The 14,314-nt window shown below is 39.1% G+C and overlaps 1 protein-coding gene across 1 annotated transcript; it reads right to left on the minus strand.

Moving 5' to 3' along the window:
• Positions 1 to 1,092: 1,092 nt before the first annotated feature.
• Positions 1,093 to 13,854, minus strand: LOC140928340 (probable G-protein coupled receptor CG31760). The gene is made up of 10 exons (XM_073378080.1): positions 12,770 to 13,854; positions 9,472 to 9,649; positions 7,536 to 7,874; positions 6,219 to 6,287; positions 6,011 to 6,120; positions 4,838 to 5,046; positions 3,754 to 3,892; positions 3,545 to 3,650; positions 2,670 to 2,816; positions 1,093 to 2,088 (listed from the first exon to the last, which is right to left on the minus strand). The coding sequence occupies exons 1-10, from the start codon at positions 13,594 to 13,596 to the stop codon at positions 1,891 to 1,893; spliced, it is 2,322 nt and encodes a 773-aa protein (XP_073234181.1). The 5' UTR covers positions 13,597 to 13,854; the 3' UTR covers positions 1,093 to 1,890.
• Positions 13,855 to 14,314: the final 460 nt, after the last annotated feature.

Genomic DNA, 14,314 nt, shown 5'->3' on the forward strand with positions numbered 1-14,314 from the left:
AATGAAACCCTCACGCACATAAGACAAGGGTATTGGATCATTCACGGAAGAAGTCGAGGAAGAAAGTGGTGAATCAATGTCGCATTTGCCGGAATTTCAAGACCACATCCCTAATACAAAAGATGGCACCTCTCCCAGCGGAACAGTGACACCGTCCCCACCGTTCGCCCATGTCGATATTGATTTTCTGGGACCTTTGTACATCGAGAACGAATTCCAAGAAGCTGAAAAGGCTTATGTCTGTCTATTTACGTGTTGTGCAACACGTGCAGTACATCTCGAGCTCACTTGCACGCAGCATGACCATCGAAAGTTATCTATTGCCTTTGAAAAGGATGACGTCAAGAAGAGGCAAGATTGACGCCATTTGGTCTGATAATTTCAAATCGTTTAAAAACGCTGACAAAGAGCTTCGCCAAAGCCGGGACGTTATCTCAAGCGATTTCACACAGGAAAGGGTCCAGGGTATGGCTATATTCGTTGGAATTTCATTCCCACCGCACATCCCACTAGGGAGGATTTTATGAGAGATTGGAGAAGTTAGTGAAGACACCCTTAAAAGAGACACTTGTAAAAGCGATGTTGACTGATCGAAGAAGAAATGAGGACAGCACTTACAGTAGTCGAGGAACATATAAACAATCGTCCCTTGACGCATTGCAGCGACGAGAAAGCGACCCGCTCCGACTCACACAAGCCGTAATTATCATAGGTCGACCCTCTTAGTCAGTAACTTTAAAGTTAGAAGATATGGAGGGCAGTTCTTCGCGAAGGATTCTTTTTCATGCTTGGGGAAATCGTCTAAAGTTGGCTGATAGCTTTTGGAAACGATGGTCACAAGAGTATGTGACCCAATCGGCGGCTTACAAGAGATGGGAACAAATTAGTCCTGCAAGTTGGGGACGTAGTCCTAGCGATGACCGCCTTCCAAGACTGCGCTGGAAACTTGGACGGATACAAGAAATATTTAAAGAATGAGATGGGCTGGTCCGTTTCGCTCTTGTAAAGACGTCACAAGGAGTGGTCCGTCGACCAATAACCACATGTTAGAGGCTGCTGACACTTTAAAAGTAGACAAACACTGTAGACAGAAACATTCTTTATTTTGATTGTTTGCAGATACTTTGATTTTTAAAAACGCCTGCGTTTGGGCGGGAATTCTCCGAAATATTTATGGAATGTAGGGTATTCACATTATGTAACTTGAATAAGAACATTTAAATATTCAAAATAAATCATTCAGTCCTCAACGGTCGAACTAGGAACATACAGCTGAAACATTAAAATAACACGAGGACGCGATTATTCAAGCTCATTTGTTGTCCCTAGAATTTCAATAACGTAGGCATGGCGAATTTTTTTGAGAGGTTGCATGGGGAAAATGATTTTAGACAGCACGTAATTCGTAGGTCTTCAAATAATTACAAAACCACCGATTTTTCGAGTTTACTTAACATTATTTTACACTTTTTAATTCATATTAAAACTGTAGTTTTATCGAATATTCATGTTGTGCTCACATCAGACACAAAACAGGTTTGCAAACATAACACAAAACAAAACAAAACAAAAACAAAAACAAAAGCAAGAAACAGGCAGAAACTCAAATAAAAGCTAGTTATTCAACAGCCCATGAAAGACAGAATAAACATCTGAGTGTTGCATGCGGAACCTATTTTTACCCTCTCCTCATTCCTCTCCCCATTCTCCTACTGGCACAAAGGAGCCTATGTTAAGGAGAAAACCTTAGGGGCTCTCTTCACTTAACAGGGGGAAAGTGGCGTCTGGGAACGAGCGATCTCTCGTGTGAACCCATTTCAGAGTGAAAGGTGTTTGATATTAAGGCAATACACGTTAAGCCACTGTGTGAACACAACATAATAAAAACATTCATACTCGCGAGTTCAGGAAACTAGAAAATGGTGACGAAGACATTTTTTTCTGTGTGTGATCGTCACAATGTTCATCGTTCGTCGAGGAACGAATTCGAGAAAGACTATTGCTAGCGCTCTTTATGTGCTTATTTTTGTCCTTCATGAGACGAGACTGCAGATTGGCAACTTTGTTGGCTAGTCTCTTAACTTCCTCCTGTGAAAAAAAAACAAACAAACAAACAAACAAACAAACAAAATACATACATTACATTTTCATTACAAACTAGATAATTGCGTGATGGATTACTAAGTTTGGATTGCGCGAGGAATAATGATTGTCAACGTGAAGCCAAGCTATCAATGGGTAATTGTTTATAATCCTATTGACTATAATGTGAATGGTATTTTTGGATATTCTAAAGAATCGCAGCCTTACAAATGAGAAGAAGAAAAGGAGGATCTTTCAGAATCACGTCAAGGCTATTAAGTCACCGCAGCTCGAATTTCGGGACTAGTTGACCTTCTTCTCTCTCGTCATAATGGTTTTCCGAGTATGAGCATCCATTTATTGATAAACCGATGGCCATGACTGAGCCCGGTATATCAAGCAAACGGCTACTAGGCCTGGGTTTGAAACTATATCCTAACAACATGCCGCGCATGCTCAACAAAGATTTTACCCGATTCATGCAGACTCCTTCTCGAGTACACCAAATCGAACAAGTAAAAGAAAGGCATTGTTAGCAGGGTGAGGCAATTCTAAATAAAAGAGAAAACGTTCTAAACAAAAACTACCTTTAAATCCTCGTTTTCTCTTTCCAGTGATGATACATCATGTAAATAACTTCCGTTGGAGGTCTGGATTGAGCTTCTTGGTTCATGACTGATTTCAGTTAAACGACGGCTGAACTCCTTCCCTCGCATTTTACGTAGTAAGACAAGCTATTAACGAATTAATAAAAAAAACTGCCACTTAGCAAAACCTTAACGATTTTTTAATTTTCATACTTGTTTATTTGAGTGCCTTAGGCCCTGTCCACACTAACATTATCCACTGGATAAATCTCTATCCCCTGAATAGCGCAACTGGTTTCGCTAATAGTTATTTATCCGCTGGATAGTAATTTATCCGGTGGATAGCGCTATCCAAATTTTTAAAAAACCCGGGCCAGTACGATATGTAACTATGCGTTGTCTTTTTTATCTAATTTCAGGAGCGTTTTCAAATTGTTCTGCTCTACTCGAGTACAAATATGATCGCCAGATCTGACACGTGGACAATTTCATTACGGATACTCCAGAACCACAGTCAACATTCGTGACCAACTCACCTACGCTGGTGTAGGTTAAAAACCTCAGTTTTTATCCTTGTTGCATGCCAGTTGCCTCAGCAGCCGAGGGGGGTTACAATGGAAATATTGGACAGCGTTCACACCAGGTGTCCGGGCACGGTGCACAAGTACAGTATTCGCTGGACACTACTGTGAACACTCCCCTTTTTCAAGCACCCATGCTAGAATTCGGGCACGGTGTCGGCACCCAAGTACTAGGTTTGATTTGTTTCATGTGGATGGAAGGCTCAACCGGAGACAAAAACGAAGGAGGCCTTATTCAACAATCAGGACAAAAACAAACAAACAAACAAACAAACACACTTTAAAATCAGTTACCTTCGGTATAAACAATAACAGCAACGTGACTGTAGCTGTCATCTGAATCAGTATAAACTTTGTGGCGAACAGAATGTCGGAATTGGTGTTGTTCGCAGTAAGAATTCTGAAACAAAAGGTGTTTCAATTACACGTGTGACAGGCATAAATGGAGGTTTTTATCATTTCTAAGGAGAGGCACTGAACAATTTCAACCACTTTTAACTTACCTTAATACAGCAACAAAGCACGTGACGAACATGGCGTTATAGACAGCCCAAGTGGTAAATCTTGTTTCGTTGTAGGCCGATGGTGCATTGCGAACGCGGACACAAAGAAACAAGGCAACCGCCAAAAGAATAAAATTACCTGGATAGTATGAATGATTAAAAATATACAATTAAATAGGGGAAGTATAACATTGATAAATGTACATGTACTAAGTGTCTAGCCCATATGTATTCATTTGTTTTTTTTTATGAAAAGCGCGCAGTCACTGGTGAAGTAAAACATAGTTGCCATGTAGCCTGAGAAAACAGCCGACATTTCGCGACGCCTTTACTGGTTTCCCCACGAAATAACGTCTGAGAAACGACCACAGAAGTTCCATATTGATAAACGCGTTACAACCCAGATCTGGATAGACGCGTCAGCAGTATGGAATTTGTGCGCCCGTTTCTCAGACGTCATTCCGCGGGAAAACCTGTGGAGGCGTGGTTAAATGTCAGCTGTTTTCTCAGTGCTCTGGAGAAAAGGAAACTAATAATACGAGTAAACATAGCAAGGTCAAAGAGGAAAATAACTACAGTGGAGAGGAGGTCATAATTTGTTTAAAACCTCGGGAAAAGATAAAAAAAAAAAAACAAACAAACAAACAAAGCAAAAACACGAGATAAACTATGTCCTCTCACGAATACAAGTATGTCTATGTGTCTCGTCATTGACTAAGAGCTTACAACTAATTTTGAATAACAGCACATTACCTACACATTAGTCAGTTATCTGCTACCAGATAATTAACTTAGCAACAGGTTGCTTGCAATGTATGACTCCAAGATCAATTTCAAATTGTGTTCCGTGCGACGGTGCTTTTGTCATTATTTCATTTTGTATAACAAAACAATTGCATTGTATAATAAAGCAATTATTAGATAAGGGTTTTGTAATATCTGGAACAATCAAGGTCAGGGTACGTATTATCAGCCTTGGCGGACAAAAACGTTATTTAATAACTATTTTATCTTTTAATCTGAGAGGGTCGCTGATTCGTTTTTGTCGTCAGCAATACGTCTTTAATCTGTATTTTGAACTCACCGCAAAAGTTAACGTAATTCATGTCACCTAGAGAGCACTGTTTGAATCTCAGCACACTTGTATTGGTAATGATGTGAGGAGGCATTAGCAAAGTCCATACGAGTAGGTAAATAACAAGGCAAGAGAACAAGATAATCAAACGGCCAGCCATCATGCCTTCCGTCACCTCAACTCGCCTTGGAGAACGGACACGGAAAGAAGCTGATACTCTGAGAGAAAATAAAAGGTTTTAAAATGAACCAACAACACAACAACAAAATGCAAAAAAATGCAAAAAAATGGAAATCCAGTCAGCTGCTCTATCAAATGAAAACGAACACGATCCGCTGCCGTCGTAACGTGGATTAAAAATCTCGACCGGGAGAAGAAAAACCCACAAAGAATTTTAAAGAATGTAATTGAACTCGCAACGACCTCGTCAGGGAGCGACTTTATTATAAATCATCTCCTTTAACTTTATTTTATAATACAACGTAATAAACGAGCCCATTCCTAAGGAATAGGGTAATAAATAAGTAGAAGTATACTTGATGGAGAGTATTATTATGGCCTGTTCACAGACCCTATATTTTCTCTTATAGAGATCGTCGAGTGAGCGTATGAAAATAAAAACCGCGGTGGATTTTTAACCACTAGCGTAAAGGGGGTGCGACGCTCCGCGCTCGCCCAGGCGCGCCCGCTTCGCTCGCGTGTGTTAGAAAATTATTGCGTCATTGTGGCGGAAAACTCGTCACGTGATCTGAGAACTGAACTTTGTGCAAGAGTCTTGGAACTGTGTAGTCGTTCGGAGTCGTGGAGCTGATCGGGTGTGTAGATTGACTGTAGATCATCGAATTTTTTACGCGAATAGATGTCGATGAATCCTTTAAGTGTAGAACACAGTACAGAATTCTAAAATATGAACATGTGAAGAAATCTACTTTCCATGGAGTGAAGAATTAAAGCTACAGAGAACTGACTGTATCACACATAATTTGTAACAGCGTGCTCGTCGATTTTCGGAACGAAGGAAGACAACGTCATGTACAGGGTAGTATTATTATTATCATCATTTTTGCCTTTGTTACTTTTTTTTTCTTAAGAAGGGGTGTGTAAACACAACAATAGATTTTCCTTGTAGCAGTAACAGAAAAACATCAACGAAATTGTCGAGTGCATGATCATGAGCCTTACCTCCAAATTTTCAAAACGATGGTTCCATAAACAACAAAGAATCCACACTGGTACAACCAAATTTCTATCGTACAGGTCAAAGAGGAGGGCCCAACATAAGCTGCCGCCAACTAAAGCAGAAAGTTTGAATCATTGGTAAAAAAAAAATTAATATGAGAGTAATGCAGAACGAAACAAAGAGAAAAACAATGAAAGTCGCACGACTTACCGATGAATACATGAAAACAGAACCGAGAAGAAGAATTTCCAGAAAAACAGGACTTGCCACATCAAATACCTGACCGAGAGAAGAATAACTAATGTAAAGATTTAGCCAAGGCCAAAAGCGAAGCTATCGAGGGATCTTTTAAGAAATCTCTTTCTGCAGTAATTCAGCTTTTGCCATAAGCAAGAAGCGAACTAAAATGAACCTGAGCCTGCGATTAATTGAAAACATAACTGGTGAACGGAGAACCTTAAAAAAAATCACGTCCACACCTAAGCCCGCGATACAGTTATGTAACAATGGTTTGCGGATACCCTTTTTGGACCATTCTCAATTGACATAGATACCCAGGATTAAGATTAGCAGATTGCATATTCCTTGGACCCCAAAGCGAAAGTGTGACATATCACATTCCGCTAACATACGAACGGACAGACGAACGGACGGACATACGTTCACACGATTTTTTCACAACGAAAATTTCTTGGATGCATAGGTAAACAAATTTTATTACCCATGGTGCTCCGGTATAATTATTCATTATTATGAAGTGATTTCTAAAAAGGCTTAATTGATAGACTGTGCTCGCAAAAGTAGCACAATATGCTACTAGAAGTACTCGTATATTCATGCCAATAATTATGCTAGTTTTTGTAAATTATGCTCATTTTAGTGACAACTGCTGAAATTATCCTTGTTTAGTTTAAATTTGCTTGAAACACCTCAATAACTATGCAGCAAACAAGTAAATGGCAAACACATTTACCCTATTTACATCAAGAAACTTTAAGAATGCATAATTCTTTGTCAGACAACTATAAAAACTCAAACAATTAACAATCGGTAACAACTAGCACTTGGACGCCATCTTGGGTAACCGAGCTAGTTATGTGCATGCGCCGAGTCCTGTAGAAAGAATCCTGGGTCACTTCCTGTGAGATCCAGGTCCCATGAATAAACAGACAATAAGCAGACAAAATAATGATTTTGTTACTTAAATTGGCCTGTAACATTAATCTCGGGCCAAACAAATTGGTTGCTTGATCAATGAATGACAATTTTGTGCTGCAAGACCAAACAAAAGTGAAAATTATGTTAGCAGTGCTTTTTTCAGGAAACTGGTGAAAATTATGCTTGTGATGACCGAATTATGCCAAAAAACATGCTGGCACAATCTATCAAAGCCTTATATCTCTAAACATAAATAAAATCCTTTTTTAGTTGGGACATAATTAGCTAGCAAAACTAGGAAATATCATTGAAATACCTTGACCTGCCGTCTGAATTTAAAAACGAACGAACCGATCAGCTATTACTTACTTTACTGTCCCGGAGGTAGAATACCATAACTCCGATCATAATAGCCATCATGGCAGCTAAGCCATTGACACTGATAAGGACTATCCGAGGAATTATTTGTCCCTTGTAAATACAAGGGCTGCCGTCCGTACATTCCTCACAACCCTCACTGCATGGAATGCAATGAAACTTGTCATCGTAGTCTGTCTGGAGTCCTTTCATCTTTTTGTCATACTCTTCTTCGATAATGCTGCCGTTGAAAGCTTTCAGGTTTGCGTTGATGTCTGGGAAATAAAATCCTGGTTTGCAGGTGCAACGATAACTACCTCGTTTGAATCCGTTATTGGGGATCGGTTCGCACTGAAACACAACAAAGAAAATTGTACCGCGTCCTTTTTGCATAGGTAATCATACCACTTCTAGTTCAATACGCGATTTACAAATGCGGGGAGCCGGGCGAATTCAAATTGAGCTTTTTCCACTGTTATCAAAGCGTTATAGACGTTTTTTGTGTTATTTTTATCTTTATTTGAAAATGTAAACAGCACATGAAAACAAAGGCAACAAAGGCTAATGAGACCGAGGAAATCAATAAAAGAAATAATTCAAATGCAACATAACAAGATTAAGTATCACAACAGGCAAGAGGCAAACCAGCTGGGTATTTTACAAGCTTGGCCTAGGACTCGAACTCAGGATCTGCGGGTCCAGAGCTCTTATCACTCGGACACGCTACCTCCTGCATTATCAAACAATTCAAAGTACTTTGTAAGTGGCTGTTCTTCAGCTACCTGCAAATGAAGGGTAACGTCGTCGACACTCGAAACTGACTACAGTCGACTCCCGATAACTCGAACCTTCAAGGGAAATCGAAAAGGGTTCGAGTTATCGGGAGCTCGAAGAAAATAGCCGGGAGTAAGGAAAAAGCAGTTTTTACTGCACAGTGAGCATTTCAATCACATTTAATTGTAGAAATGTTGAGTGAAAATTGAAAGATATTTTTAGATTATTAATCAGAACGCAAAGTAACAAAACGTTGCCTAAATAGAGCATGCATTTTACTTTTTGAGAAGTAAAGCTATTTCACGTTAGATTTGTAGCAAACAACATCAGCCTCTACTTTCGATCCACCAGTAAACTATATGCCTACAACACGTCAGTGGGAAATTCAAAATTCAATGTTTCGGACGCCAGTACACTGTTTTTTCCCTACTTTTTAAGGGCTCAAAACATGGTTCGAGTTATCGAGGGTAGAATTATATAGAAATGATCTGAGGGGAAACAAAAATTACTTCGAGTTAGCGGGAGTTTCGAGTTATCGAGGGTTCGAGTTACCGAGGGTAAAATCACAGTAAATATATGACGTAAATCCAGGGGAAATCGATTTTGTTTCGAGTTAGCGCGAGGTTCGAGTTAGGGAGGGTTCGAGTTATCGGGAGTCAACTGTAATTGGAATTTGCGGTTGAAAGAAAACAAAAGGAAGAAACGAAGAAACGACACCAATAAGCAAATAACAGAAATAAGCTGTCGTACTGCCATATCTATCCTGGGAAAATAGCCGACATTTCTTGACGCCACCACTAGTTTCCCCGCGAGACGACGTCTGAGAAACGAGCGTAGAAATTCCATACAGATGACGAATCACTGCCTAGATCTGGCTAGTGCATCTGATTGGTTGAAGCAAATTTCTCACTCTGTGCAACCAACCAGAAATACTACCCAGATCTGGGTAGTGACGGGTTATCAGTATGGCATTTCTGCGCTTGTTTCTCAGGCGTCATTTCGTAGGGAAACCATGCAGTCGTGGTGTCGCGGAATGTCGACGGCTGTTTTTTCAGGCTATGCCCCATCTAGACACTGAGACCTGAAGAAGACCTTATTTTATAATGCATCTTGCTTAAAATGTAACCAAGATAATATGAAACAGTCGTCATTTTTGGAGGGGATTTGTTACTACCTTTGTCGACTTCTTGCACTTGTGCGTGCCCATGAACTCAAGTAGCTTCACCGAATCTGTACTTCCTGTTCTGTCACTTTTCCCTTTTTTTCCGCCACCAGTTTCTTCCGTAGAATCTTGAGCATCGCACTGATTTATATCAATACTGCTCAGCTCAACGTCTATACTCACTACACCCCTGAAATAAGTTATAAATAAATAAATAAATAAATAAATAAATAAATAGATAAATAAACAAGTAAATTAAAAAACATAAAGATTGAACGTAAAAAAATTAGAAAGTAAAATGAGATTGGGAATCAAATTAAAGGCACGGCCGAGGTTTGGTTCTGACATTTGCTGAAAAAAGAATGTGTATTACAACTAGGATGGTCAGGGAGAATTTAAAGAATTCCACATTACAAATCGTCTCATATTTCCAGATGAGAGAAATGTACGGATGGTAGTGAAGGTGGTAGAAGTGGTAGTGGTAGTGGTAGTGGTAGTAGTACTAGTAGTAGAAGTAGTAGTGTTAGTAGCAGTAGTGGTAGTGGTAGTGGTAGTGGTAGTGGTAGTGGTAGTGGTAGTGGTAGTGGTAGTGGTAGTGGTAGTGGTAGTGGTAGTAGTGGTAGTAGTAGTAGTAGCAGCAGCAGTAGTGGTAGTATGATTATCATTATCATCATTGAAACACAACACACAACAGCACACAACAGTATTCAGCACCATGGGTATTTATGTCTCACTCCTTTTAAAAACTGAAATCGTCTTTCCACCTACTGAAACGTTTAGCTGTACTGAACGGAAATGGGGTTTTGAAACAAGTTTTCGCAAGCAATCAGTGCGTTTGCTCAGAGGTCAAAGGTCTTGAAAGTAGAACGTAGTGGTCATCTACTCTTACAACGTTCAAAACCATCACAGAGATGATGGGATTTAAGTTTTATCGCTTTAAAGCTTTAAGCCGGAAGATAATCTCGCTAATTGTAGCTAACCACAGACCAATCTAGTAAAAACGACTTTTCCTGATAACATTTGCTTGCACATTCATGTAACTTTCAAATACCGTATTCCTTGATCTATTACCCCCCCCCCCCTTCCCCTCACTTCCTAATATGTCCTCACCCCTATACCCACCTCAAAAGCTGTCTTTTAAAAAGTCCGCAGTATGGGGCGCAAAATAATAGATAAGCTTTCCGCTTTAAGGGTTCGCTGTGCATAATTATAAAGCAGATGGGTTTCAGCATAAAAATACGCACACTCTATTGATTTAACATCATATTCATTGGCGAAGACTCTTCGCAAATAAATATGACCTTGCTGTTAGTGTAATGCAATAATTGCTTTAAGAGCATTAAAACTCATCGAGAGGGGCTAATGGAAAATCCAAGTCCACTGTACAAATAAAAAGACACGAGTGAAGGCATAGGTTGGAAACGGTATAAAACGAGACAGGTAGAACTTAATTTTCCCATGATTCTTCAAGCTAGCCAGACGCTGATTTTGAAGGAGAAAATCAAACTCGGAACGCGTTTAAAAGCAGAAATAATTAGATTGCGAGGATTAAAAAGAGCGAAAAGGAAAAGAAATGTTGAAAAAAAAAAATTCTTAATGAGGGCCGGACCTGTTTTCCATGCCGTAACTGTAGAATAAATGGTATGGAAATAAGCGGGTTCTTAATTTTACCGTACCTACTGATATTACCCAAGCGGGAACGATTCAATAATAGCAATGTCAAAAACCACTCTAAAATATTATTTATGAAAATCGAAGGCGACTGGCACCCTCAAATACTTCTTCTTCTATTTGATAGTAAAGATACAGAGAGTTAAAACGTCCCACTTTCCTCTTTCTTTCTTTCTTTCTTTCTTTCTTTCTTTTTCTTTTTTCTTTTCTTTTATTTTCTGGACTACGAAAATTCAATTCGCTCTTTCGTGCCGCTCGTTTTCTGCCTACGGCCAAATGTAGTTAGTTAGTGAAGGTAATTAGTTAGCGTCCACCATGTTATCAAGTTTCTGTGCCCGTTCGATGACCAATTACAATTCATATACCTTCCCAGGATTTCCTAGATAAGCTGGCTTTATCTAATATCCTGACTTAACTAGGAAAACCGAATCGGCAGGGAAATATGGTCCCGATCTCTCCTCACACGGTAGTATTGATGACTGTATTCCAGTGGTGTTTCATACCAGTAAAGACCATGTTTCAGCCGCAAAATTGGGCTCTAATATAGAATGAACGCGTTTTAACTTGATACGATACGATACGAAACAAGCGATGCCTAGTTAATGAACAGAGGAAAAAAAATTAAAATAAATGCGTAGGAAAAAAAGAAAAATTGGCTTTGATCTTCTTTTGACAAAGTAAACCAAAACCTCTTAGGCCTGTCGCTATTGAACAAGTATGTCTTAACAGCTGTAAGATAATGAGACAGCTTTTGAGGATTTAAAGACAGCAACATGCATTGCGGTTCGTTCTTGTTAACGATGGTTTCAATCAACTGTTTGCTCAAATACTGGGTTATAAATTGCTGTTGGACACGCTTACACTTGTACCGATCATAACGGGTGATTTTTAATAAGCCGATTATATAAAATATGTCCAACTTCCCACTGAAATTTGCTCAACATTTTACCTTAATTTACCCCACGGCATGGTGAACTTTTCAAATTATTTTCTATAGAACCATTATTTTCAATGAAATTTTTAAACTTTAATGGTCTGGTCAAACTTTTATGGACAGAATGGCATTGCAAACACGTAATTTCGCCTCAATCATTTCCCACACACTCACCACCAAAAGCTAAAGATTATAAATATACTAATCTTTTCCACGATTATACGTGCTAAAAACCATGTAAAAGTTATACGAACCGTAATTATTTTCTTTCGGTTTTCATCTATTGTATTCATTTTCATGGCGCTACCTCAAAATTTACATTCGTAAATGAAAATGATTTATCATGTTTCGGTATTTAACAAATCTTCAAGTTCAAGGTACTTCGGAAAATTATATTGCTCAAGAGGAAAACAACCGCACAATATCAACAATCTTGCCTTCCATAAAGAAAAACGCAAAATTCCGGGTTTTTTTTTTTTTTTTTTTTTTTTTCATTTCTAAATAAATTTGTACTAGCTTTGATTGCCGTCTCCAATGCAACAGATTCATAAATAAATGATAAGTCTTTTCGAACAATCAGTCTGCTCTATACTTCCAGCGCTTAAATGAGGCGAATAACTACTATGTAATACGTAACTACGTGTATAACGCAATAGCAAGCACGTCATGACAAGTTAACATACAAGAAAAGAAACAAATACTCACAGAAATTGATTTGACTCGTTAAAAAACGGCGCCAAAAATGTGATCATCCAGATTTCTCCGCCAAAGCAATCGAAGTAGGGACGAGTCCAGAAACCATCAGCATCGTATTCTACGACTGGTACCGAAACGTTACGGGGAGACTCTGCGGTAGTTTGGTTATGTCGAACAGTGTATATATCAGTTATGTCCTTGCGGAGCTTCGGTGATCGCCTTAAATTTATTTCTCGTGGCTCCCGCCACCAAATGGTTTCTGGACTTGTTAAATAATTATGACCGACGGAAATGTCTTTAACATGGACAGCACCACCATAATTTTTGTCCCTGAACGCATACGGGCAAAACATCACGTAGTCCCTGTACTGGTTTTTTTCAAAGCAAATGACGGAGCCGAAAACGGAAGGCGAAAAAAGAACGTTCGATCGTACGAGATTATAAAGAAAAGTGTCATTCTCCGCCATGGAGGAGCCATTCGCGTTTCTTACTCGCCATAATGAAGTCAAGAGATTTGCTACTTTTACGGCAAGCAGGGCTTCGCTCTTCCATCGAGCATGCTGAAAAGCGATATCGAGGATAACAGATTGATTAGGCGTACAGTTCAAACTCTTCGACATTTGCCTCTGAATCTTCTCCACATATTGAAGCGCTGTTAACAATTTTTGCCTTTGAGTATCGTCAGGCTTTCTCTGTGAACGTGAAGAATTGTCCATCATCCCGGCTCCATCGGCTTCAACGGAATAAATGCCACGATAAGGTCCGAACAAAAACAGATCAAAATCGTTTAGCAAGTAATAAAACAGTACCCAGAAATGAAGCCTGTCAGTCCTCATATTTTTTCGTGTTTAAGAATAGTTTTAGACCACTGAATCATATGAATTCAACGACGGATTGAAACGGAAACCTTCAGTCAGTTGATGGTCATTGGGTCAAACAGTTCAATCTGAAATTATACTTGTCAATTTCGTAACGCTATCCATGGTCACGCTTGGATCAAACGAATTCGAGGGGACTTGTGTCTGTACCCCAGACATAAACAAATCTTACACTGTCTTCCTCACAACCTTTTAGCATATCATATTTCCTGTTCTTTAAAAGTACAAAAGAGGACTGCTTAAATATTCATCTTTGTTTTGAAATACAAAGAAACGACTTCAAGCAAGCTGTTGACAGTAATTAAGGCTATTTCGCAAGACGTCGTAACCGGAAATACAGGAAGTAGTACGTAAGGCTGCCCTGAAGCACTTTTTTTCTGTATTATTTAAGGGAATAATAACATGAATAAGAAGGGAGGTCTCTGCTAGCTATCTCACAGTCGAAAGCCAACAACAAATGTACACATCATCCACAATAGATTTTTGTCGGCATTGTTTTCTTAGTATCGTCACAGTGTATTTTTCAATGTTTTTAAAATGGCATTTTTAATACATGTAAACAAACTGACATTCGTTAAAAAAAAAAAAATACACTTTCAGCCAGAGATCTATCGTATGTTTAGAGAACCCTCCTGTTTGTTTTGCTTCCCTCGATAATGAAATTTTGCGATAAAAT

This window comes from Porites lutea, chromosome 2, assembly GCF_958299795.1.
Source record: "Porites lutea chromosome 2, jaPorLute2.1, whole genome shotgun sequence".
NCBI lineage: Eukaryota > Metazoa > Cnidaria > Anthozoa > Scleractinia > Poritidae > Porites > Porites lutea.

Bases quoted from the DNA above. Each gene is read 5' to 3' on its own strand.
- LOC140928340 (XM_073378080.1), bottom strand. From the start codon at position 13,596: ATGAGGACTGACAGGCTTCATTTCTGGGTACTGTTTTATTACTTGCTA. The intron at 9,650-12,769 runs GTGAGTATTTGT...AACTTATTTCAG, and splicing joins AACGAGTCAAATCAATTTCT to GGGTGTAGTGAGTATAGACG. The intron at 7,875-9,471 runs GTAGTAACAAAT...GTTGTGTTTCAG, and splicing joins AGTGCAAGAAGTCGACAAAG to TGCGAACCGATCCCCAATAA.